Raw genomic sequence first — 24,252 nt, 5'->3', positions numbered from 1 at the left:
GACAGCACGATACGGAGTTTAATCAGATTCACTGTACATAGCGATGGCGTCTCGATGTGAGTATTCATCTCTGAAGATAATTGATAAATTTCAATGATTATGTTTGAACTTCATCAACGCCCACACTAGTAGTGATGAATGAAGCAGAGTCCAAGAGACCGTCGCCAGTGATTGAAACCATGCCATCAAACCGCAAACAGACCCTCAAGGCTCAGAACTAGACCGGATGACCAGAATTGCTTGGGAGGACCCGTCGGTCAGTGTAATGAGTACCGAGCCTACGACCCAAGCACTTATACCTGGCATTCAAGACGCCGGATGACAACCTTGTCGTTCGTTCCCATCAGCGAACAATCACAGGCAACTTCACAGCAGCTCCGGATGCGTAATTCCTAGGTTGAAGTCGCTGTCCTCAAATGCGAGGCCCTGATATCATCATTACGCATCTGCTTGTATACAATAAACAAAGACATTTCGCTCGATTCGCTACTTCAATCTCGATGCTTTTCTGTACAGGTTCCCATCATAATTTCATCACTTCATCCCACTGCCTTCGTTTGCTGATGTGGAGAACCTATCGACTCCGCGATATCCAGCTCGGATTTCGCTTCAAGCTCATCATCGATTTCCTTATCCTCATCGTCGCTGTCATATCTTCGGTTGAAGAACTGCCAACATCATCTTTCGAATCCTTGTTGACAGCAGCTGCATCGACATAAGCTTCCGCTACACTCGCGGCGTCTGCAATAGCCTGGCTCTCGTCGTTCTCCTTGTCATCGTCACCACTATACATATCTTTGCTCTCTTCAGTGTTGTTTTGGTCCGGAGTCGCTGTCTGAGTAGGATCGGCTGTTTCAGCTTGCGCGTTCAACTGCTCTTGTAGCTTCTTGGCCTCCTCTTCCTTCAGCGTGTCTTCTTCTTCTTCTCCATTGTCAGATCCATCCTCAACAGTAGCTTGCTTGCCCGCACTCATATGACTAGGCTTTTTCGGGACCGGTGGTGCTTTGCCCATCGGCGGAGGTGGCGGTATAGGCATGTCTTCCGAGATGGCAATGCTCATTGGCCTTTCCGAGTATGGACTTGACGCTCGTGAGATTGGCGGACTCGGAGCGAGGGAAGAAATCGCCCCTGGTGTCGAGGTCGCAGGCGCCGCCGCATTTGAGGCGATGCTCTCCCAGGAGAACTTGCGATTGAGTACAGATTGGTTTCGATGAGGAAAAGCTTCGTCCTTGACTGCCTCTTTAGCTCGTTGCTCGAATGACTTCTTGTCTTCCTTTGAGTCATTTGTCGGCCTAAAATCTGGATCACTGGAATAGTCAGGCGGCGGACTATCTGGAATTTTTGGCTTTGATGGCGGCGAGTCAAATGGCATTCGTGGGAAATGAGCTACTTTGGGAGAAGGTGGTGGGTCGGGAATCGTTGGTAGCCGAGATGGGTTTGCGCTGAGATGGCTTCCAAGGCGATGGTCGTGCGATGCGAGCTGCCGAGAGAAGTTCGGCCTCGTGCCCACCGAACTCATGGGACTTACAGGCCTGCCGTACGGCGTCGTCGTCGTCGAACTCATTGCCGAGACGGGTCCCTCATATGCCGCACCTGGCTCATCGAGCTCATCGCCGAGACTGGTCCCTCATACGCCGTACTTGGGCTCGTTGCAGTCATCGCAGATACGGGCGTCTCTGTTGCGTCAAGATTGTAGTTTGACTTCCGAGTATTTGATATTGGGCCGCTGGCAGCTGTTGGGGCTGGCTGGTACGGTGGGTGATATGGAAAGGTCATCGTAGCCATTGATGCCTTTGCCTCCGCCGTGTTGCGAAGTCCTTTAAATGCTGAAGCATCTCTTGATTTCTGCATACCCTCGAGACGAGCCGTATTCTCCATGTGTTGAGCGACCATTTGTACTGCTGTCAGCCGGCTCTGGTTGGGATTGCTGTCGATCTCGAACACCTTTCCGCTGTCGAGTTGAGAGGAAGGCGGTTGTCCAAGTTGTACAGATCCAGCCACGTCTTTCTTCTTCTCGACATTACTCATCTCATGCATTCCTGCCACTAGCTTGACTTCCTTCGCTGCAATCATGCTATCATTTGACATTTCATACCTTTCTTCTGAGTACGAGTGTGCGACTACTGTATCGGCAGTAGACCAGTGACTCTCCGCTGACTTCAGAACAAGCTTCGACTTGCTGCGCCACGGGAAGCTCCTGCCGCCCATGTTGGCTGAGGGGAGATCATCTGGGTTAGGTCTCGGGAGACTGGGATCGCTCTCAAACCTTGTCTTCAGGGAGTCAAGGAACGACGTCGTGGCATTGCCAGGATTCACGTACTCTGAGCTAGCATAGTGTTGAAAGGGGTTTTGCATGTCCAGATAGCGCGCCGCAGCAAAAGTCCAGGCAGCTCGCTTACGCTCAAAGTCTGCCCAATCCAGCTTGTACTGCGAGGTCTTCGCAACGTGCGAAGATCGACTGCGCTGCACCTTTGGGCCTTTGTTCAATTCCTCAATGAGGGATCGGGGGAACCCACTGATAGGATACAGCACCGTGGCCTTGGGCTGGTCACCAAGACAGAAGAACATTTCCGTTTCTGCCTGGCGACCAGACAGTGTAATCTTAATTCGATCCATGGAAAAGAGTCCCTCATTGCTCATCTGATCAATCATGGTCGGTTCCAGGACATGCTGGACGGAGTTTTCCATGCCATTCCGTCGCTCACATACGACGAAGTAAGGATTGTGGGTGCCCGACTGCTGGCGGTAGGCATTCTTGGACCGACGCCTGAGCGTCTCTCCGAGAGCTTTGAGCTCGTCCGAATGAGGTGCAAAGCGACAGACTATGCGTCCAGTGACTGTTCTGGGACCGTTATCATTCTCACTCCGACCAAAGGCGACCAGTTCCTGCTCCAAGGCAAAGTAGAAGGTCGATGCAAGTAGTCTGTCGGCTACGGCCTTGACCACAGCTTTGTCTTTCGTATATTGCGACCTCGTCTTTTCCTCGAGCTCTTCGAGTTGACTCGTATCATCCATCCTTGGCGGATCTTTGTTCAGTCGCAGGTTTAGTCGCACAAACCTATCCTGCAGATATTCTGGAGTTTGACTGCTATCAATGAAGTCTCGATACATCTTCTCAGCATTCAAGCTTGTGGCAATATTATCGACAGCTGTCTTGTAAAGAGCGCGAACTCCGTTGAACAAGCCGCGTCGTGGCAGACCTAGGTTTCGGACTGGCTTACGGTTCAAGGTGTTTATGCCTGTGCCAATCGACACAACAACGTCAGGACAACGGTCAGCGGTCTCTGGCCAGATCAATTTCTGCTCTCGTAAGGCGGGCTTTATGGGACAGTTGTAACGAATGGCGCCGTCCAGAAAGACTTGACCAGAGGGCGTATGAGCATACGATTTGAACATCGTTGGAGCAGCAGATGTTGCTCTTGCGGCTTGCCATATCTTGATCTCTGCATCGGGCTTTTCGGATCGTGGAAAAGTGTAGGGCGCATCATCGCCGCTCTCTGCTCTGTTGTAGTTGCCCAGTAAAGCCGCGGTTCCGCCTGTCGTGGCTGTCGTGACAGCGACTTTGGTCGTCCGAAATTTTGCAGCTTCGTTGTCCTGGAAATCACGTGGGCCCGCGAAAAGTGATTGATCGAGACCGAATGCTTGTTGCAAAGCCGATTCCACAGACGATGTGTCGTACAAACTGCCGCCTGAGAATGATATGACATGGTCCATGCCGGGCAGGCCGAAAGCCCAGGACCGTTTGAAGGCGTGGTGGCACAGGTCTTTAAAAGACTTGAGGCAGCGACTCACGGACCATCCATTGGCGCCGAGACCCAGAGCAATCACTCCACCAGTAGAGGTCCCGACAATAAGGTCAAAGAATGCCTGGATTGGGAGGCCTGAACCCAGTTGTGCCTCAATGTGTTGCAGAATGGTCAGCTCAACGATACCACGGACACCTCCACCATCAAGACACAAGACGCGAGATCCAGCCTCGGGGGGCTTCACGAAGATTGGCCATCGACCACGATACTGTCCGTCGACCTCGTGGTGATGCAGGGGGCACTCTGTGATCTCAAAGATACTCGGCCCACGGGCTTTGCCATATGCTTGTACGCACGAAGCGCACAGAACGTGACCGCACCACAGGGGATGTTCTGGTGGCCCGGTCAGGCAACTGTAACAAGCCGTATGGTTGACAAAGTGGTGACTGCCCGAGAGATGGCGGAAGAAGGGATCAAGGACATAATCGCGATGGATCTCCGACGCCTTGACGAGCTCCTTCTGGCCTACGTCCAGTGATCCTTGCGTAGCCGTGTGAAGTAGCCTCAACAGATCTCGGAGATTATGGGCAACACTGTACTCAAAAAACTCCCGATAGCGTTCAGCTGTGAAATCCGAAACGTAAGTGCCGACTGCAATGACCTTGCCGTTGCTCAACTGATGTCCTTTGCTCTGGTGACCGGCGCGAACATTGACACATCTACCATCGTAATAGGATTGACGTACTCGCACGGCCAGTGAAGATTGCAGAAGCTCTCGAGGACGTCGTCGCAGTGGTGCACATATCCGGCAAAAACTTTCTCTGCAGTACCTAAAGTCCTCCGTCGAGCACTGTCGAGCATAATGCAGGAAGCAACCAGGAAGCTCAGCTCCTTGATAATGCTAGGACCGTCGAGGCGGTCTCTCCAGACTTCCATAATATTGATCTGCGAATCTGGTTAGCCGTGACTCGGGAAAATGGTATGTGCTCGAAGGTAGGACTGCAAGGTCAACGAGAGCAACTTCTTTGTAAACCCGAGACATCTGCTCGGGCGATCTTCAAAGTAACGCTCGTTTCTTGGTACAAGTTTGGCAATGGGAGAGCAACTTACGGCCATCTTCAAGATGTTTCCGCCGAAATCAGACGGAATTGGGTGGAACGCAAGTGAAGCCTGAACAAAATCAAATGGCCTTTCAAGATTCTTGCAGAAATGGTCGAAGGCATGCTGCAGATATGGCTGGAGCTCATCAGAGTTGAGAAGCATCCGCAGCTGGTGCTTGGATTCTCGGCTCTTTGAACATGCTTCTTTGATCTCCTCGTACAGTCTGCGTACCTGATCGTGTATCAGTGTAGGACGGCCCTTTTCTGGCATGCGCACCACGCGGATACTAGAGTAGTACGAGAGAAGCAGAGTTTCCACGGTCTCGATCTGTCTGCCTTTCTCTCGCCAAAACTCCGCAAATTTCCGTAGCTTATGGTTTTGGTGCACAGCTCGGTCTACCTTTTGCAGAAGGTCAATAGTCGAGTTGTTCACATCCCACAGGTTTGGATCGGCAGCACTGTCTGTAGCATTCAGTACGATGATTGCATGCGGAAGGACAGGCTGATTGGACGAAGTTTCTAGTGCGGCCGCAGCCCAGTCAATGAGCTGTTCGATCACGCCTTCAATGACTCTTGGATTCTTCGTGACAAAGACGATACAGTCGGAAAAGGTGAACAACAGACGTGGATAGAGGTGTCGGACGTGATACTCTCTGCTTGTAGTCAAAGGAGTGTTGGCCCAGGTAATCTCACGCTCTGATGTGTGATGCTGCTTTCTGATATGCTTGGTGAAGGATTGAGTCCTTGGGTTCGGGCTGGGTGCCTTGTTACGCCTGGCTCCCTGCGGCTGCCGCTCGCCGCCGTCTAGACCTTCGCAGTCAGCGTAGAAGATGGGCTGATTGGTTTCGAAAGTGGTGAGATCTGGATACAGATGAACATCACCACTAGTAGGCACGTCCGAGTGTAGGTTAGATCCAACTACAGGAACCTCGGGAGCCGCAGAAAGCGGCGCCAGCGTCTCGACGAGAAGCCTGATCAAGCTAGATTTGCCTGCCGAAGTCTGACCCACGAAAGACACAAGCGCTGGAAATCGCGTCAACCGACGTCTGCTCGACAATTCTTCAACCAGGCGACTGTATCGGCCAAAATCTCGGAACACAGTTTCGCCAGTATCGGTGTCCTTGCCGGTGCCGAACCAAGACGTATCCTCGTCTTGATCATGGAGTCGTGCTTGCTCTTTAGCATCTCGATCAGATTGTAGTGTCTCGAAGATACGTCGTGCGACCATAGGATCGGATTTCTCATGTGGTACTCCGACCTGGCGAGAGCCGAGTAGCTTCCCTTTGTGAGGTGGGCACTTATCCCAGCACTTTTTGCAAAAGATGGTTCCGTTGCATGGCCAGCAAAAGTAACATTCGTCCTTGCCAGGTTGAGCCTTACCGCAGTTGCAAGTCTCTATCTCGTCGAATCCGCTTATCGTTTCTCTCTCGCTATCATCACCTTCATCTTCGTCGACCTTTGGTGCTGGGCTAGTTGCTTGTTCGGCGCTTGTGTCCGGGAGCTTGAGCTCAGAGACTACAGCTTCAGCGTCTGGACGAGTATCTGCGTGTCCCGACAGATCATCAGTCTGTGCGACCGCGACGGAACTAATGTTCAAACCCAGCTGAGGACTATCAGGCGCCTGTAACGCCTCTTGACCCTCTTGACCCTCTTGACCCTCTTGACCCTCTTGACCCGTCAGCGGCAGAACAGAAAGGGGCGAGGTTTTCTCGTTCTGCTGCGCTGGATCATCGGTGGCATTTCCGCTGCTGACGTCGTCCGGTAAACCACCGACAATGATTTCCGGAACCGGCACGAAAGGTAATTTTGACGGACCTAGGTCCTGGACGATCTCAACCTGGCTTTTTTGTTGCAGACTGGCATCGACATGTTCTGCAGTAGGTCCACCTGTTTGAGTCTGCCCCACTGATCCAGCTTGCAGTGAGTCTGCACTGGTCAAGACTGGTGAAGGTTGCAGACTGGTAGCAATGTCTTCCGCGACAATTACACTATCAATCGGACCAGGATCTCCATCGGCAAATCTGAGGTAGTCGTGCCACGGATTGTTGGACTTGGTGGCTGTAGCTGGTTTGCTCACAGAAGACCCTGTCAGAGGAGTCTCGCTTGGCGACACCTGTTTTGAACCGACTGACGGCGCCTGTCGCCCGTAATCCGACGAGTCCGGAGGCCCTACCGAGCTTTGTGAGCCATGTGGAGAGTGTGACGGTGGGCGCCATCCTGGATATCCACCGTCGTATCCCTGTGGGCCTCTTTGATCCCATTGCTGATCAAAGGCTTGCACGTCGAGATTGCCGGAACGAGAGCGCTGTCGACGTAAGGGATCATAGGTGTATTCGCGTTGTGCGTCCAAGGGAAATGCAGCAGGCAAGCGAGGCGATCGTGGTGAGTGCGGCGTGAGATAGGTGTCGTACTGCTCATACGACGCATGCCGACCTTGCCAATGACCTGCATCAGTGTTGTGAAAACGCTCATCTTGTGGCGGACCTTGAGGTTCAGGTCCATAGCCATACCCTTGTTGCTGTGGCGCAGAGTGCAAGCGTCGCGCTGGGGGCATCTGATACCGATCATCCCATTCTCTAGGAGGCGGTGCGTTCGGGAAATGATGTTGGCCTCTGTCGTCTGTTGCCCGAGGTATCGACTGTGATGATGCATCTCGGTAGTGTGTAGGAGGTGGACCACGATCGTATCCGCCCCAACCTTGAGAACCAGAGAGCGAAGATGTGCTTGAACCACCACCAGGTGACATCAATCGTCGCCTTTTCAACTCAAGCTGGCGCCGTCTGAGGTTCAATTCCTCCTCCCTGATGCTCAACTCCTCTGCCTCCAGATCGTCCAACTGGCCTCTAACATCGTCGTAGTACTGCCCCTGGTCCGGAATATACACCTTGGGCCGTTGTTGATTGTGCTGTTGCATCTTGATTGGACCCAAACGTCAGGCGGCGGACAGCCAACGTTTGGGCCGCAATACGCCTTCCCGGTCTGTTGGCGCACCTGCTGCGTCCCCACGATCATTCGAGCTTCATATATAGTGTCGACAGGGAGACCTCCCTCTCAGCAGTTCTCAGGACACCCGAACCGCGATATGATCCCCCTGACGCTGTACTGCTTAGCACACCGAGGTGCTCGGTTCTCGACAGTGGGTTGCTTCCACGTCCTAGGGCGCGTATTTCTCGTCGATCTCAATGTGCCGGAACGGACAGCTTTGCCCATCAAGTCCGTGCTCGTGGGCCAGCAAGTCAGGTCGACTACGCGTGACAGGTCGCGACGACAGAACTGGCTGCATTGTGACGACGAGAGCACTCTCCCACATCAGGCTGGCCGCTGGCACAGCGAGCATGCGCACGTCGTATTCGGTGGAACTGGACTCGACCCTACAGCACCTCGCCATAGTGGGGCCTAATTACCGAAGGTTCAGGTGCAGGGGTAAGCCTTTTCGGTAAGCCGCACCGGACCGCGAGCCTCAATTCTCATGAGTTCCACGTTTCCAGGCGGCGGCTCATGACTTCATGAAGACAACAGCGTCACGCACCGTTGCGCATAAGTAAGCGCAGGGTTGGGACATGCTGCTTTCGGCGCTGTATACACACATGCGCTGAGGCAAGGGTGCTTGACAGCGCGACCCGAGGAGCAAGCTTCCACGGGCCTGAATACGACAATTGAGGAGCCAAAAGAACTTGAATCCCAGTAAAATCTGTGCGCTTCAAGCCCCTGGACCCTTTATACGTACGGTGGCGTATCGACTAGCGGTACGCCGAATCGCTGGCTCGAGGTCGAGGTCCAGGTCGAAAACTCGAAATTCCCGTCGAGGTCTCAACGAGTGCTTGCTCTCCCTTTGAACGTGGCTGAGGCATGATCAATCTCACCTCGATGTGGTAGCAGAAAGCAACTGAAGTCGAGCAGCGCTGCCTGTGCCCAGTGCTCCACTTGGATATGTCGACTCGCTGACGGTGAACGTCGCCATCAGAGATCAGACTGGCAGCAGTTCTTTATGGCCCGCATTCGCAGCTGCATTGCCTTTGCAAGAGCAGTGTTATGGCGACTGCTCACCTTTGCTTATTATGAATCCTTTCAGCGTAACACAGTCGACCCGCTGAACCGCATCATTCAGGCACCCAACGACGACGTGCGCCTACAACTGCTTCGCGAATGGTCCGACATCAAAGTCGAAGAGAGCAAGTACATCCAGATCGCTGTAGGTGACGTTCTGTGCTTTGCGATTGCCACGGCTGATACTCGAAGGGCGGCTTTCTGTTTACGACTGTTGCTTCTTGTCTGACATGGAACAGCACGGAGACAAGCCATTGGACTGGACCAGCATTATTCTATGCCAGTACGGTCTTTGCGCTGGTAGCCATAATCAGCGGTTCGCAGCAACTCTGGATTTTGCCGCGCGTGGACGCGTCGCCATCGAACAGCGATGCAGGGAAGAAACGTAGGGAGGAGCTGGTGTCGTTCATCGCCAGGCTTTCGAACGACGAGGGCGGGCCGAAGTCGAAATATGTTTTCGCTCTGCAGACGCCGATCATGCTACTGACCTTCTCAGTCATGGCATTTCTGGCTGGGTTGTGTGCAGTGGTGTATTCGCCATTGGCTGCGAGACTGGCTTGGGACGATGATGCCAAGGTATGTGAGTCCATTCAGCCTCGAGCTTGCACTGACTGAAGGCAGACCGCCGTCCTCTTCACGATCGCCTCAATTGTGGCTGGAGGAGCATTCGCTGCGGGTTCGACCTTTGTCTATGCGCTTTTCCGACCGGACAAGACAGATCCTCGACCGTCTTCAGCCAGCTCAGACCCAAAGCAGAGCAAGAACGCCCAGGCTTCTCCAGCCTGACGGTCTCGACCAGGTCTCGTTCTAGGTAGAAGATGCCGGGCGTTGTTATTTTCATACTCAACGTGCTTGGGCCAGCACACATTCATTGCAATGTCCAACAGCGGCATATGCTATCTCTCCAGACCTGTCAGAGATGCTTTGTGTCCGAAATCCTGACAGCGGCCTCCCTGGCCGACTTTTCGGGATGAAGTTCTTCCACGAACTGACGCTTTACTGCCGATGAAATGACACTTATCTCAACCCTGCCGATGTCGTTAGCACGGATTTTCAGATCTTGAGTGTCCTCTCTGGCTGGGAAGTCTGTGAAATGAGCACCTAAGTCTGGCGCTTTTGCCTGGAATCAGCTCTTCTTTCGGTACCGAAGTCGACGTCGACAAGGACGCTTCTCGCCGTTGCGGCAGTAAGTCTAAGCACACATCTCATGGAACGGAAGCACTTCAGAAGTGCGATGCAGAAGTCGACGTGTCTGACAGGGTGTTTGATCCAGCAAGCTGAGAAACCCGTGATGCGGTCCGAAGTAGTGGTCGCTTTGCGCGAGCCTCGAGCATTCGACTTGTGTCGGGACATCAAGACGAACAAGAGAGTGGATCGTGGATGAATACGACGATGCATGGATATTCTCGGCAGAAGCACAGTAGTGCGGCTGCGATTGCACTCCCGTGTATTGAGCGATCTCGAAGTTGTGATGAGCCCAAACGGGCATAGAAAGGGCCTGCAACAGTCCAGCGACTTTGAGTGGGCGGCCTCTGATGGGCTTTGATAGGAGCAATGTGAAGGAGACAAAAACTTGGTCGAAACATGAGCACAACCCAGGTACTGTTGATCGGGAAAGTCGAGGTCTACTATTTTACAGAACATGCAGCTCACACCATCGCTCTTGCCTGACGAACATGTTCTTGCCGCGATCTAATCATGATCAACGCCCCACTTGCCCACCTCTAGCATTGCAGCATCATCTCCTGCCGCCAACAGACCACGTCCGTTCCCAAGCAAGCCTTCGAGGCATTCCCACGGATTTTTCCCGCCTCCATATTGCAGAACCTCGTCACGGAATCGTTGTCCCGATTCTCGACTGACAGCTTTGCCATCCTGCCCTGCCCCGAAGACCGATTTCCACACCTGTCGAGCAATCGCTCGGTCAAACAGGTATGAGTAGTATGTTGCGGGATACGTGTACAGATGCCCGAAGAAGCCCTGCCATGCGGTCGTAGGAGGCTCTCGAACGGAGGCATGTTTGTCCCATATGTCATGGAAAGCTGCTGTAGAGTCATATTTACCATGTTCCAGCGCAGCTACAGGTCCAGCAGAATGGTAGACTTGGTCAAGCATAGCCATCAGAATCTGATGCTCGTTCTCCCAGCCGCCAGACGTCTCTGCACGATGTCGCTGTTCTGCTCGCAACGCGTGGATCATTTCATCTGGCATATTTGCGCCAGTCTCCCAGTGCGTGGCAAAGAGCTTGAGGACATTGGTGTCCATGGCGAAATATTCCATCAAGATCGATGGCAGTTCTGCGAAGTCGGTGGCACACCGAGTACCGGCGATGCCTTGCATGGTGGTCCTGCCTAAGATGCTGTGCACAGCGTGGCCCATCTCATGGAACAACGTGATCACACTCGTTGGAGATAGGAGTGAAGGTGTATGCGAGGAGGCGTTAGTGGCAAAGTCGCATACCAGGGCGATCACTGGTATCTGCCAGTGCTGTGGTTTGCCAGTGGTGGGATCGGTTGTTGTCAGAGTCGGCATGCCGTTGTTGAGCGCCTGTCCATTTCGTGCGGCATCTCTGATCTCATCATCTGCTAGCTGCCGCGAGCAGACCAACGTGAAATGTGCGGGATTTGGTGGTTTACCTGGCCGCGAGAAAAGATCACAATACATGGTAGCAATGTGTTCATCTCGTTCCGTGTAGACATCAAGTCGCCGGACTTCGCTGTGCCACGTCTCACCAGGGGCAATCTCCTTGGGCACAAAGCGCACGCCATACAGTGACTCAAACAGACTGGATAGTCCTTGCATGACATTACCCAGGGCAAAGTAAGCCTTGCAGCTCTCGTACAGCCGGGACTTGGACGTTCTCAAGCCTGAAGATGGCTGTGAAGCGTGGACTCTGCTCAATAGGTAGCTGTGATCCCATGGATCGACTGTTTGTGCTGAAGGATCTTGTCTACGCTTTACCTCAAGCAGTGCTGACAGCTCTTTCTGCATCTGACCCTTATTGCTCTGATTTAGAGACGTCAGAAAATTGTTGGCTGCCTGAGGCGTCTTCGACATCTTGTCTGAAAGAGTCATGTGAGCATAGTCAGCATGGCCGGTAAGTCTGGCAAGCTGAGCTCGTTTCAACAATAATTCGTTCAGTCTGCCAATAGTCCTGGTGGAAGCAGTTCTTTCTGCCTCGTAGATCATCCTACGAGTGGAAGGATCGGTCGCAGAAGTCATGATCAACTTCGCTGGTGTACTGTAGACCGGGATTTGTGCCTTCGACAAGGGCGAAAGCCTTCTCACTAGTGATGGATCTACTCCATTTAGTTGAGAAGATGACAGTGATACATGCTGGCGGGCGGCCTCCATCTCCATCGTGAAATCAGTACCAACCTCGGCGATTTGATTCGAGACCTCGACGAAATCATCTCTCTGCTTAGCCGGCAGATCGATTCCTGACTTCGCAAAATCTTTCATCAGTATCTGCGCCACCATCCACTCTTCTCGATTCCAACGTGACCGAACCTCTGGCATGTCGCACGCTCTTTGCAACTGATCATTCAGACCCGTTGTCGTATTCAGCTCATTCATATATTGATACATCCTGGAGTAGGCAGCGGTGGCTGCCGTTGCAGTCTTCGGGTCAGGCGAGTTGCTTCGAATGAAATCTGACAGGTCTATCACTCGACATAGCAGATCGCTTAAGCGGTCCAGGTCCCGTGGTAGAGCGGCATAGTCCTCGATGGACGACGCACCGAGCGTACGACTTACAAGTTTCTTGCATTGTGCCAGAGATTCCTCTGTGAATGCGTGAAAGCCCGCAGGAGTTGTGAGATATGTATTGCCAATCAAGCCTGAGGGTTTCCTCAAGGCCGATATTCTAGACTGATTGTAGAACCCCGGGTCGTTGAACACTTTCCGGAGTGCCTCGTTATCGGTCTTTGGTCTCGAACTGACGAACGCATTTTCGAGGTAAGGTTTCGCAGCGGCAGCTGCGCTCGAGGACTCATTGCGAATCTGCTGACGGAGACACCTGGCGCACGTCCACTTTTTGCGAAGGGCGTTTCGCATAGCAGAGTGCTCCGCAAGAAGGTATCGGCAGCTCGGTGAATGTAGCTACAGCGAGAACAACTACACAAGATCTCTGCCTGCAGGTGTGATGTCGGCAGGATCGGCACATTTCCAGTACCTAGGTAATTTATCACAATACGTGCGGTTTTGTTCTGTATGAAGTGTGCTCCATGCTCCACATGTGAGGTCGCCGGGCTGCAGATGGGGTTCTGTGAGCCGCCACTTTTCGCCCATATGGGAACGTGTACACCACCTGGGCAGAATACCCTTTCGATACTGCCCATGTGCCCACCTGGGCAGGTGCACATCTAGACGAGGTGACCAGTTGCCCAGGTGCTCTGGAGCTGGCAGCTCCAGGTCTTGCAATGTTCTAATCACATCGAAATCTGGATTGCATTCGGAATTCGACGCCATTTGCATAGATGGACTCATCTCAGAATCGTCTCCGTACACTCCGCGGACAGCCCTGGAAAGGACTGACTTCGATGATATGCAGAGGTCTCGAACTTTCATCGTCATCCAGCATTGACTTCGACTCCTCCTTCTCTGTTTCGTGCCTACCTAGGTAAGCCTATGCTGTTGCCATTTTACGTGGAACGCTAGCTTGTGCCTGCTGCACTCGCGTTGAGCTCCGCTGGAAATTTCTGCTGCTACCCAATTTTGTACGACTTGATGGCAGTGTCGCAGGCATAAGTCTAGCTTCGCTTTGACGCGTTCAGAATCTTGTTCCCCCAGGATTCGTTCTGTTGGCACCAGAAGACGGAAAAGCGCTATGCAGCCTCTGCAAGTTGCCAGACTGCTGGTATGGCGCAATAGTTCGCAGGTTGGAAGACATCTTACATCAGCAGCAAGTTGTTCGTACGGTATCGACATCGCCCACTGTTCACGAGCATGCAGGTACAACAACAAGCAAAGCGTAAACTCCACCGATTCCTTTGTGATCTGAGTTTGCCCGAAGGAGCATCTGGAAAGCCGGACTCCTTCCACACATCACATGTGGAATTGATGTTCATCCCACTCGCCATCTGGCCGCTCAGACGGCCGCCCACACGCACAGGCTCTTCTGAAGGTCGTGCATGGTTCGTGCGGACTATAACGATTCACCCAAGGGATCAAAGGACACTGGTCCGGCAGGTGTAGTGATGTTCGATCGAGATCCTGCGGACCACTAGACCAGAATTAAAGCAACAGCACTTACCTTCGAAGTTCGTTCTTTGAACAAAGAAACGCATGCAGAAGAAGCTTTGCAACTATGTCTAATGGAGGCTCCCAAACGGCTTTAACACCGTCTTGAGCACGCAGGACCTGACTTGAGTTTTGTCTCTCCTTTGTGAGTACACGCATCTTATGCATTGGATCCCCGCAGGATGGACCGGAGTATGTCAGGGGATCTGAGAGCTTTATATACACGGCCCGTGACCCTCGCTGGCGTGGAAGACCTGGCGTCACAATTGCTCTTTCTCGCATGGCTACCTCGCCGACGAGAACGTTGTCAGGTGGGCTCTCACGAGGTTGAGCTGGACTCCCGTCATTCGGTGCGACCGTCACTGCGTTGATTCGGTTCTCCGCCTGTTGTCCACGGCATTCACTTGCACCACCCGAGTACACCGTAAATGCACGATCTCGAACATGGTAGAGACTCTTTGGCGTACGTTGTCCAGCACACAAAGCTGGTGCTGTCATACTAACAAATCTGTAGCGTCACCAGATGTGATAGCCTCGTGGCCCTCACCTAACTTCGTCGATCCTGCCAACAGAGGTCCTGGGCTTATATACGTTGCCATCATCTTCACGACCGTAGGACTTTTCGTGGTGGCTGCACGACTCTACAGCCGATACTTCATAACAAAAGCTCCTGGGATTGACGACTTTCTCATTGTACTTGGCGCTGCCTTTGGAATCGCATTATCTGTGATCACAATCATTGGCAATAAGACATATCATTCAGGCTATCATATATGGGACATACCCCTTTCTTTGGCACCTGGCTCCCGTCTGAACAGTTGGGTCGGCCAATATCTTTACCTCTGGGGAACTGGATTTATCAAAATTTCTGTCCTATTGTTTTATCGTCGAATTTCAATCTCATTCAATCGACCGTTCTTCTGGGCAGTATGGGCTGGCATCGGCTACAATGTCGCTCAGGTTGTGGCATTTTCTGTCGCACTTCTAACGATATGTCAGCCCACGTCCGCATACTGGTTGTCATTCGATCTTGTATGGTTGATCAAGCACAACGGGAATCGCCACTGCACGTATGAGGGCTGGTCGCTTACGATGTCCGGCATTTTCAGCATTATCGGCGATCTCTATGCCACACTTCTACCTTGTCTTCTCATCATGAACTTACGAATGCCACGCCGGAAGAAGATAGCCGTGGCTGTTTTGTTCGCTGCGGGCTTTGCAGTGGTGGGAGTTGGCATTGGCCGGACGATAATGATGAACCGTGTTGTTGAGCATGACTACGATTACACCTGGATTCTCTGGGACGCTTGGATCTGGTCTATCACTGAGCTCTGGACTGGTCTCATTGTTGCAAGCGCACCAAGTCTGAAGCCTTTCTTCAACAAGGTCCTCTTCGAGCCGCTTACAAGTGTCATTAATTCTAGCACTTTCTCTGCTTGGAGACATAGATCGACGTCAGTCAACGACGTTCGGCCGACTTCACACAATGGTACCTCATGGTCCTTCATGCAGAACGATAAGCCGTCCCGCCAGACGACAGAGACAGCCACCATCCGAACAGAAAATAGCGACTGCATATTCACATTCCAGAAGCACGAGATGAAGTGGCCTATGCCTCCACTATCGGTCGACATGGAAAAAGGGGTTCATGATACTATCCCCACAACTACAAAAATGCTACCAGTCCCAGCCATGGAAGGCTTCCGCTATATTGGTGGTGGACGCTGCTGGTCCACAGTAGGACCACCGCAACGGTCTTCCAGTCGACTGTCTAGCAACGTGGCAAGCAAGCGAGGCAGTGATTTCCGAAAGGGCATTGGCCATCGGTACTTCAGGTCGACGGCTTCGTCGAGCAGCGGCCCAGGCAGCCCAGTAGAATCACAACGACATTCGAGGAGTGGTCATAGCAGAATCTCGTCGATCAATACCGACATCTACTGCTCCCAGCCAATCGCGCCACATCTTGAGACACACAACGAACAAGATGACAGGGAACAGCAAGTCGGTCATGCTTTGAGCATTGACCGTACCGTCGAGTGGGCAATAGTGAACGAGGAGGAGTTCTGCGCTCGCCAACAGCTGTGAGATAAACGCAGCGTCACAAGCGTGACACGGAAATGCAGAGTCCTCAAACCGAAGCACTATCGACTCCGTTGGGCGAGTGGACTGCATGAGTTCGGCGCCTAATCAATTGGGACGGTATGGATTCCTCGGTCCGCAAACAGCGCGAGGTTGCTTCGAAGGACCTTACCAATGTACATCAAGTAGACACGAGCAATAGTCAATAGGTACTGGGTCTGATAAGTTTGCAGTCGAAGGCTTCTTGACGATTTCTGGGTAACCAACTGCGGCTTGAATCTCTGTGTATTGTCCAGTGTCTAATCGATTGCGCTTTCGCGATGATGCAAGTTTGATAGTCACTGGATGTTCGCTCGTGAGAACAACAAATCCTAAGGCCTGTATTTCACTGTAGTAAAGACCCATTCACCATTAACCAGGCAAGCCATGAAGGGTGAAGCTGGGGGAGGTGTTCCGACGCTAACCATATATAGTTACGGCCGGCACTTTGGTGCCCCACGTAGCCTCTAAGAACATTCTGGGGATTTAATTCAGACTGCGGTCGACTGCTCGCTGCTTCATCCCTCACCTTCCACACCATCCTAGATCTCATCGATTAGGGAATCATTACAGCCATCTTATGCATCTTTAAGAAACAACCTACGACTTGGTTTGCTCCCTGCTCCGGTAAATCTCAACTGGTCACTGAACATGTCTTCGAACGAAGTCGAGGCCTCGTCCTCGGGCAAGACCCCAGCACAGCTCATGCAAGAGCAGCATGAAGCAGCTGAGAGCCATCGTCCGACGGTCGAGGACGTCGTCGACGAGGAAGACATTGAACACCCTCCCCCTTCTGCTTCATATGCCGCTGGCGATGACTCTGCTGCCACCAACGGCACTTCTTCGAAGGCCGCCGGCAAGCAGAAGGCATCTGAGATGGTCGGCGCCATCGACACTCAAGACGAAGAGGCCTTTCCCGCACTCGGTTCCAACTCCAAGGCTCCTGCTGTACCGCGCGCCACTGGCTGGGGTGCTGCGGCTGCGAAGGCAACAAAGCCCTCAGGTCCATCGTCTCAACCTGGCTCAGGAAAGCAGACTCCCGCGACCGCGACGCCTCGGGCCAGCACTCCTGTCTCTACTGCTGCTTCTAGCAGTATCAACCTGCCCGGTCGCTCTCGAGACAAATTTATCATCCCGAACAGCGAGATCGACAAGACCAAGCCTCGTCAGAAAGTGTTCGTTGATGTGAAGAAGAAGTTCAATGTCATCGTGACAGAGAAGCCCACCGGCAACGAAATCACCTTCACGGCTGAAGGTCCGACTTCAAAGGTCACTCCGGCGCTCATGTACATCTCCGAGCAGCTCACTGTCGAGAAGGTGAAGAAGCTTGAGATTCCTTCTTCGGCCACAGCTCAAATCATTGGTGCCAAAGGAGCGAACATCAAGAAGCTGCAGGAGAAGCATGGCGTCAACATCAACGTCAGACAGAAGGCTGGTGCCGAGGCAGACGACAACGGGTTCGCTTCGGTCGAAGTCAAAGGTCATGCTGCTCAGGTTGCCCAGGCTTGCGATGAGATTTCCAGGATCGCCAAGCAACACGAGAAGCCCGTCACCGTGCCGCTCACCAACATTCCTCCTGAATTCTTCCCCTTCATTGCTGGCCGCAATCCGACAGCTATGAAGAAGTTCGAAGACGACAACGATATCCGCATCGAGATTCCGGCATATCATTCGTGGCGCTCTCAAGCTCCAGCGAAGACCGAGCTGATGGACAACCCGCCCGATTCCTACCCCATGGTGATTCACACATCACTGTCTCAGGCAACGCCAACGGCGTCCAGCAGGCCAGAGCAAAGATCGAAAGCATGGCTGAGAGGATGCAGAATGAGCTTGTCGTTGATGATATGCCCATTGAGCAGTTCATGCATCCCTTCATCGTTGGTGAGCGCGGTATCGATCCACTCGAGTTCTTCGAGAAGACCCGATGCATGGTCATCACCCCTCCCAGCCACCACGAGACGGAAGAGGTCCACATTATTGGTCCGCAAGACTCCCTCGCAGATGCTCGTAGGCACGTCGAGGAGATCATTGCTAGAAAGCAAATGAGACAGTTTGGAATCAACAAGCAGTTCCAAGACTCGCGATATGGTGCTCAGCGTCACTCTCGCGGTCTTGCACAGTACTTGCAGCGAAAGGCCATTGAACGCGAGTTTCTCAAAAAGCATCGCGCCGAGATCATCTTTCCATCCAATGCGGCCGCGTCTCCCGACTGGACAATCATCACAGACGAGCCGAGCAGCGCTATTGCCGCTCGCACGGAACTCGCCAGCATTGCAGGAGCTTTCCCGACGGCGCGAATTCAGCTTGTCGAAGTGGATCCGTTCTTCCATTCGCACATTCAGCAGCAGTATACCGAGAAGCTGCAGAACGACCACGGAGTACACATGTTCGTACTGGAGGACGATGACGGTGATAGTGTCGTACTCGTTTACGAGGGTCCTCAATCAGATGAGTCATACCAGATTCCCCGATCGAAGCCGTCGAAAGCAGAGATTGCTGAGTATGAGCGTGCTTTGGCAGAAGCCGAAGGTCTGCTTCGTAGTATTATTCCACCTAAGGGTATCTCGCAGAGAGACTTCTCGGTGGCTTCAAAATACCACGACAGAGTTCGACGCTTTGTTCAACAAGAGCAGCAGCCAGTAGGCGGGTTTCCGGTCCACATCGACTTCAATCGGAACAGACCATCAGGGCCAAGAGACCAATCAAACCGTGTCTTTCTGCGGCACCCCGAAGATGCCGCACTCGAAGAGCTGCAACGAAAGATCGAAGAATTCTTGATCCAAGCAGAGCAGGATGAGAAGGAGCGCGGTCACACCATCACTGTTCCCTTCCAGGCTAAGCACAAGTCGCAATTGATTGGCAGTAAGGGCAAGTTTGTTAAATCGTTGCGCGAAAAGTACGATGTCAACATTCAGGTCGGTGATGAGAAATCGGACGAGATCCAAATCATTGGACCTCCCAAAAAGGCCGAGGCGTGCAAGGCTGAGGTTCTCAAGCTCCACAAGGCGTGGGCTGACGAAGTCACCTATTACATCAAGATCGACCCCAAATTCCACGGACAGCTCGTTGGAAGAAATGGCGAGAACTTGAGAAAGATTCAAGCTCGTGCCGACGATCTTGTCCGTATCGACTTCCCACGTCAATCGCGTGGGCAAGACGATGCTTCGGATGTCGCAAGTGATGCCGGTAGCACGAGGCGTGCCACGCCTCCCGACCAGATAACGATTCGTGGTCCGAAGGCAAAGGCCGATGCTGTGAGAGACGAATTGCTGAGCTACAAACAATACCTGGAAGATAACTCGCATTCTGCCAGCGTTTCCGTCGCGCAGGACCAGGTTGCGTCTTTGATTGGCCGAGGCGGATCTGAGTTGAACAAGATGCGTACAGATACTGGAGCCGAGATCGATGTTCCAAAGGCCAATGGCGCTGATCGGGTGACTATTACCATCCGTGGCTCGAAGAGCGCTGTGGCTCAGGCCAAGGAGGAGATCTCGAAGCGCGCCAAGGCCTTCGACTCCATTGTCACAAGAACGATCGACGTCGATCGCAAGCACCACGGAGCGCTCATCGGTGGTGGAGGTGCCAATATCCAGGCTATCGTCGCTAAGGCTGGTGGCACTGGCCAGAGCGCAGAGCATGTTCGGTTTCCCAACAAGTCAGGCGAGCAGTCCAGCACCCTGACTGTAAAGGGAACGCAGGCTGTGGCGGATGCGATTGTGAAGCAGATCCACGACTTCGTCAGCGAACGTGAGAACCAAGTCATCGAAGTTGTCGACGTTCCGCTGCGCTTGCACAGCAATCTGATCGGTCCCGGCGGAGCCAATCGCTCAGAGTTCGAGAAGAAGCACGGAGTTCAGATGAATGTGCCTCATAGAAACGACAAGAAGACCGGCGTCAAACTCACTGGAGCGGCTGAAAAGGTTGCTGCAGCGAAGGAGAGCCTACTGGGCCTGGTCGATTCCAAGAAGGGTGAGACCATCACCGTGCCTCGAAAGTACCACCACGCCGTGGCTCAGAATGGTGCTACCTTCGGAGAGCTCAAGCAGATGGGCATTCGCGTGGACCACGGTGGAGCAAAGACACCTGCTAAGCCCAAAGCCAAGACCAACGGCGAGTCAACCACCAACGGAGCACTGCCTCTCATTACTGACCAAGGCTCTTCTGAGACCGCAGAGCCTGTTTGGGAGCTGGTCTCTCTCAACAGCGACGAAGAGGGCGATATCATCTGGGAGCTGTCCTCAACGCGCAACGACGCGGATCTCGCACGCGCCAAAGCCCGCATCCAGGCTCTGCTCGAGAGTGCCACGACACCTCGATTCACCGGCTATCTGACGCTCGCTGACCCACAGCTGCACAGACGCATTATTGGTCAACGTGGTGAGAAGATCGATGGTATGCGCAAGGTTACAGGCTGCGACATTCAGGTGCCGAAGCGTGGTGGAGGTGGCAGCGAATCGATCACTATCACCGGTGGTGAGGAAGGCGTTCTGCAGGCCAAACAGATGATTTTGGAGGCTGTGAATGGAAATTAGAAGTGCTTCACTCACAGCACTGCAAATTAGCGATCGCCGCATCTGGAGGCCCCTAGACCTGAGTTGGGTGGACAAAAGTCATACTGGCCGAAGGGATTGACCCTGGAATGAATCTCTTGCGCGTTATGCAAAAAGCATGGAGTATGGAAAGATGCATAGACTGGGAAACCAAATTGAGTGGAAGGCCATAAATGCTCAGCCAGGGGGCCCTTGAGCTCGCTGTAGGTAGAGTAAATCATGAGATGAGATACCACTCTTGCTTCTACGTTACTGTGCGTGAATGTAGGACGCCAGCTCAAGTTTGCTCATAGCATTTTCCACCTGCAGACGCAGACGACTTCAAATGACGCACTTGACATGGCCTTTGTCGGAAAAATGCCCGTCATTCGAGTCTTTTGTATTCGAGCTTGCCTGCAGGGCGGAATCAGCAAGTCGCGATGCGAACATTTATGCATGCAGCCACATCTTGCTGACCGCTGCAAGTGCTGCCGATCCAGTCAACGCTCACGGCGCCGAAAGGACTGATTCGCTTTTCTGAATCCAACACATGCTTTTCGCCTGCCTACTTTCCATGAATCATGACGGCAACCCCACCACCAACAACTCTCTCACCGGCTTCTTCCACCGAGCTTCCGTTGTACGCCAACGAGGTGGGGCCAGAGTCAGACATGGCTGCTCGCCGGCCTCTGTACCTGATAGTCGCCACTGCCACTAAGCCTCCCCTCGGCATCGGCCTCAATGGCACGCTCCCCTGGCCACCTATCAAAGCGGACATGGATTTCTTCCGGAAGGTCACGAAGGACTCTCGCCCCTCTTCTGACGGGTCGTGCTTAATGCGGAGGCAGAGCAAAGTCATGAATGCAGTGATAATGGGCCGGAAGACCTGGGAGTCGATTCCGCCGAAGTTCCGCCCACTGGCTGGGCGGATCAATGTGGTTGTCACGAGGCAACAGATGGAGTATGCCACGACTACTATCGCTCGAGAGCTCGAGGATCGGGAGATTGAAACCGATGCGGATGGACGCTTTCCCTCAATTGCCGTGATACGGGCGAAGAGTCAGGAAGGCAGACCGACACCGCCCCCAGTGATCATTGCCAAGGGTCTAGAGGCCGCACTTGATGCGCTCGATGGGCAAAGTCATAGCCTGCTCAACGGCGAAGCAACGGGAGCTGATGGCAACAGTGAGCAGCTCGAGCTAGGCAACATCTTCGTCATAGGCGGCGCACAGATCTACACTGCAGCTTTGGACCTTGCCAAGTCACAAAGTCGGCCTGTACGTATACTACAGACGTTGGTCAGGCGCAAGGATGCCGGCGAGATACCCTGCGATACCTTCTTTCCCAACGTACTTGACAAAGGGACTGGAAGCGCAGCAGATCAGGATAGCTTGAAACAGTGGCTCGCGACAAGCGGGAACAACGAGAGCATCGCTCTGCCACAAGGAAAGCAGGACTGGGCGGTCGATGAGAAGAGCGGCTTTGAAGTCAGGGTCATTGGGATTGAGATATGAATCTTCTGTGCGCCACAGGTGCTTTTCCAACATTGACGTGGGATCTCAGGTGGCATGTTAAGCATGTAGCCAGCCAAACATGCTATCTCTCGATCTGCCGCCATCACTTATTCGACCATTGGTCCTGACACAGCAAGTCAGCCGACGGGACAGATAGAAGTCCTTATCGGGCAGCACATCTGTCTCAATTGAGAATGCCTCTAAGGAGCAGGTTTGCCGGCTCGTCCAGTAAGTTCAGGATGAAAGCGGCGATGTCGTCTTGGGCAGGTTTTCCGAGTCAGGCTTGCGGAACCGATCAAACCTCTATGGGGCAACATACCTGCCTGAAGTCGTTGTCCAGGCATCAAGGTCGCAGCTGCCACGGTCGGGGCTGCCAGACCAGCGGGTCGATACTGCCTTGCTGATACCCATCACATGCGTCCTGTCGATTCCGTATAACCGACATGATGGCGACATAGAACTTCTTCGAGACACGGAGCACTTGTCGATCCTCTGGCACAAGCCAATCCCAACTTATGCATCCCATCTTCTCGAAGGAGTCGGCGTCAGGGTTCGACCGAAGTCGGATGAATCCGCGCCAGACGCGCCATTCGAGATACTTGCGGAAATACAGATCCTTCCGCTCGAATGGAAGATGGTTCGATCGGCTTTCGTCCGTGACGATGAAGTCGGCAATGTTGAGGAGGATGTCGTTGGGCATGCTTGAGAGATTTGGAGCTGGCTTGTCCTGTGATCTGGTCAGCTGGGGAAACCCCGATAGTGCAGAAATGTGACTGACCCAGTGAGGAGCTGACGCTGCCTTCTTTAAACGAATGTTATTGTCCATTGTGACGGCGTTGGTGCTAAGCATGACGTGGAGAATATTCTAAGGCGCACACAAATATGGAGGTTTCAGACGGAGCGGCTTCCTCACTCAAGTCAAGTGACGACAAGTGAATTGCTGCCGGGCAACCTGACCTGCCTTAACGTATCTAAGAAGTTGCGAATCGGCCATTTGCGAATCAGTCCTTCGCGGAGGACTCGCACGGCACGAGTACCTTTCCATCAACCTCTCGCAGGCTTCGAGAATGCATATGGTAAAGCTGAGTCTAGCAAACATACGGCCTCCAATGGCCTCAGCGATGACCAACAATGGATACTCGATGGCAATGAAGTGAACCCAGATGTCATGAACTGCACTTTTCCTCGATTGTTTCCGAGTCTACCGTACGAGACGACCTCACTCAGGAAGTCAAAGGAGCCTGCCATCAGCTGCACTTATCATTCTGTTCGAAGGCATGGTGTGCCTTGATACCATGCTACCTCTCTTCGCTCCTTCGTCCTGAGTGTGACAGCGAGGGAGCGAGTGGCTGCTGTCAATGATCCCAGTCCATTTCTACCAGCCGTGTAAACGTGCTCTGCTGGTACAAGCACGTCAGTCCTGGAAGCTGCCCTTCGAACATGGTGCTCATCTCTCTGGACGTGCGCTTTTGGACCGTCGACCTCACTTCGCCATGGCAGCACGAAGCCGTCCTTGCACTCTTTTGTACCATGACGGCATCAGAGTTGCTTCCCTCCGACGCTTCAAGACCGACACTGTGGCGTCGGCAAAATCTCTGGACACAAGTAGAAGTCCGCCAACCTCTGGGGTGTACCAGCGAAAGAGTGCGAACAATTCGGTCTCGTCTCGTATCCGCGGTTTGGGCAAACCTTGGGATGTCCACCATTTAAGGTATTTGTCCAGTCTCAAGATCCAGCCCGATCTATCTGGTTGCGCATCGATGGGGACAAGGTTGTCAATGATCTTGATGAGGATCTCAGTCGGCATGCTGGAGAGGTTCGGGGCAGGTCTAGCCTGTCACTTCGTTAGCCACCATCACTGCCAGCGATAGGACGAGCATGGCTTACCGTCTCTAGAGCCGATAGATGGCTCGTCGATGAGGTAGCGATGTCCATACTGACGAATTGATGAGAATGG

At 53.1% G+C, this 24,252-nt stretch overlaps 8 protein-coding genes across 8 annotated transcripts; 4 read left to right on the top strand and 4 right to left on the bottom strand.

Annotated features, from left to right (window-relative positions):
* Nucleotides 1–574: 574 nt before the first annotated feature.
* On the bottom strand, nucleotides 575–7,760 carry AB675_11378 (Phospholipase A I; the record flags this gene model as incomplete). The annotated part of the gene is made up of 4 exons (XM_018140218.1): nucleotides 575–1,593; nucleotides 1,641–4,422; nucleotides 4,470–4,691; nucleotides 4,857–7,760. 4 exons carry the CDS (start codon nucleotides 7,758–7,760, stop codon nucleotides 575–577), a joined length of 6,927 nt encoding a protein of 2,308 aa, XP_017999903.1.
* Nucleotides 7,761–8,834: 1,074 nt separating this feature from the next.
* AB675_11377 (uncharacterized protein) lies at nucleotides 8,835–9,679 on the top strand (the record flags this gene model as incomplete). The annotated part of the gene is made up of 3 exons (XM_018140217.1): nucleotides 8,835–9,038; nucleotides 9,086–9,469; nucleotides 9,515–9,679. 3 exons carry the CDS (start codon nucleotides 8,835–8,837, stop codon nucleotides 9,677–9,679), a joined length of 753 nt encoding a protein of 250 aa, XP_017999901.1.
* Nucleotides 9,680–10,585: 906 nt separating this feature from the next.
* AB675_11376 (Mitochondrial intermediate peptidase) lies at nucleotides 10,586–12,949 on the bottom strand (the record flags this gene model as incomplete). The annotated part of the gene is made up of 1 exon (XM_018140216.1): nucleotides 10,586–12,949. The coding sequence occupies one exon, from the start codon at nucleotides 12,947–12,949 to the stop codon at nucleotides 10,586–10,588; it is 2,364 nt and encodes a 787-aa protein (XP_018000131.1).
* A 1,629-nt stretch (nucleotides 12,950–14,578) lies between these two features.
* Nucleotides 14,579–16,219, top strand: AB675_11375 (uncharacterized protein; the record flags this gene model as incomplete). Its single annotated transcript, XM_018140215.1, has 2 exons — nucleotides 14,579–14,597; nucleotides 14,649–16,219. The coding sequence occupies 2 exons, from the start codon at nucleotides 14,579–14,581 to the stop codon at nucleotides 16,217–16,219; spliced, it is 1,590 nt and encodes a 529-aa protein (XP_018000178.1).
* A 684-nt stretch (nucleotides 16,220–16,903) lies between these two features.
* AB675_11374 (Vigilin 1) lies at nucleotides 16,904–20,784 on the top strand (the record flags this gene model as incomplete). Its single annotated transcript, XM_018140214.1, has 2 exons — nucleotides 16,904–17,989; nucleotides 18,037–20,784. The coding sequence occupies 2 exons, from the start codon at nucleotides 16,904–16,906 to the stop codon at nucleotides 20,782–20,784; spliced, it is 3,834 nt and encodes a 1,277-aa protein (XP_018000022.1).
* Nucleotides 20,785–21,362: 578 nt separating this feature from the next.
* On the top strand, nucleotides 21,363–22,295 carry AB675_11373 (Dihydrofolate; the record flags this gene model as incomplete). The annotated part of the gene is made up of 1 exon (XM_018140213.1): nucleotides 21,363–22,295. The coding sequence occupies one exon, from the start codon at nucleotides 21,363–21,365 to the stop codon at nucleotides 22,293–22,295; it is 933 nt and encodes a 310-aa protein (XP_018000094.1).
* A 343-nt stretch (nucleotides 22,296–22,638) lies between these two features.
* AB675_11372 (uncharacterized protein) lies at nucleotides 22,639–23,121 on the bottom strand (the record flags this gene model as incomplete). The annotated part of the gene is made up of 2 exons (XM_018140212.1): nucleotides 22,639–23,022; nucleotides 23,074–23,121. 2 exons carry the CDS (start codon nucleotides 23,119–23,121, stop codon nucleotides 22,639–22,641), a joined length of 432 nt encoding a protein of 143 aa, XP_017999994.1.
* Nucleotides 23,122–23,778: 657 nt separating this feature from the next.
* AB675_11371 (uncharacterized protein) lies at nucleotides 23,779–24,230 on the bottom strand (the record flags this gene model as incomplete). Its single annotated transcript, XM_018140211.1, has 2 exons — nucleotides 23,779–24,129; nucleotides 24,183–24,230. 2 exons carry the CDS (start codon nucleotides 24,228–24,230, stop codon nucleotides 23,779–23,781), a joined length of 399 nt encoding a protein of 132 aa, XP_017999846.1.
* Between the last annotated feature and the right edge of the window lie 22 nt (nucleotides 24,231–24,252).

Source organism: Cyphellophora attinorum (assembly GCF_001299255.1).
Source record: "Cyphellophora attinorum strain CBS 131958 chromosome Unknown Contig13, whole genome shotgun sequence".
Taxonomy (NCBI): Eukaryota; Fungi; Ascomycota; class Eurotiomycetes; order Chaetothyriales; family Cyphellophoraceae; genus Cyphellophora; species Cyphellophora attinorum.
The sequence above is the reverse complement of the archived record's forward strand: the minus strand, read 5'-3'. Positions and strand labels throughout refer to the sequence as shown.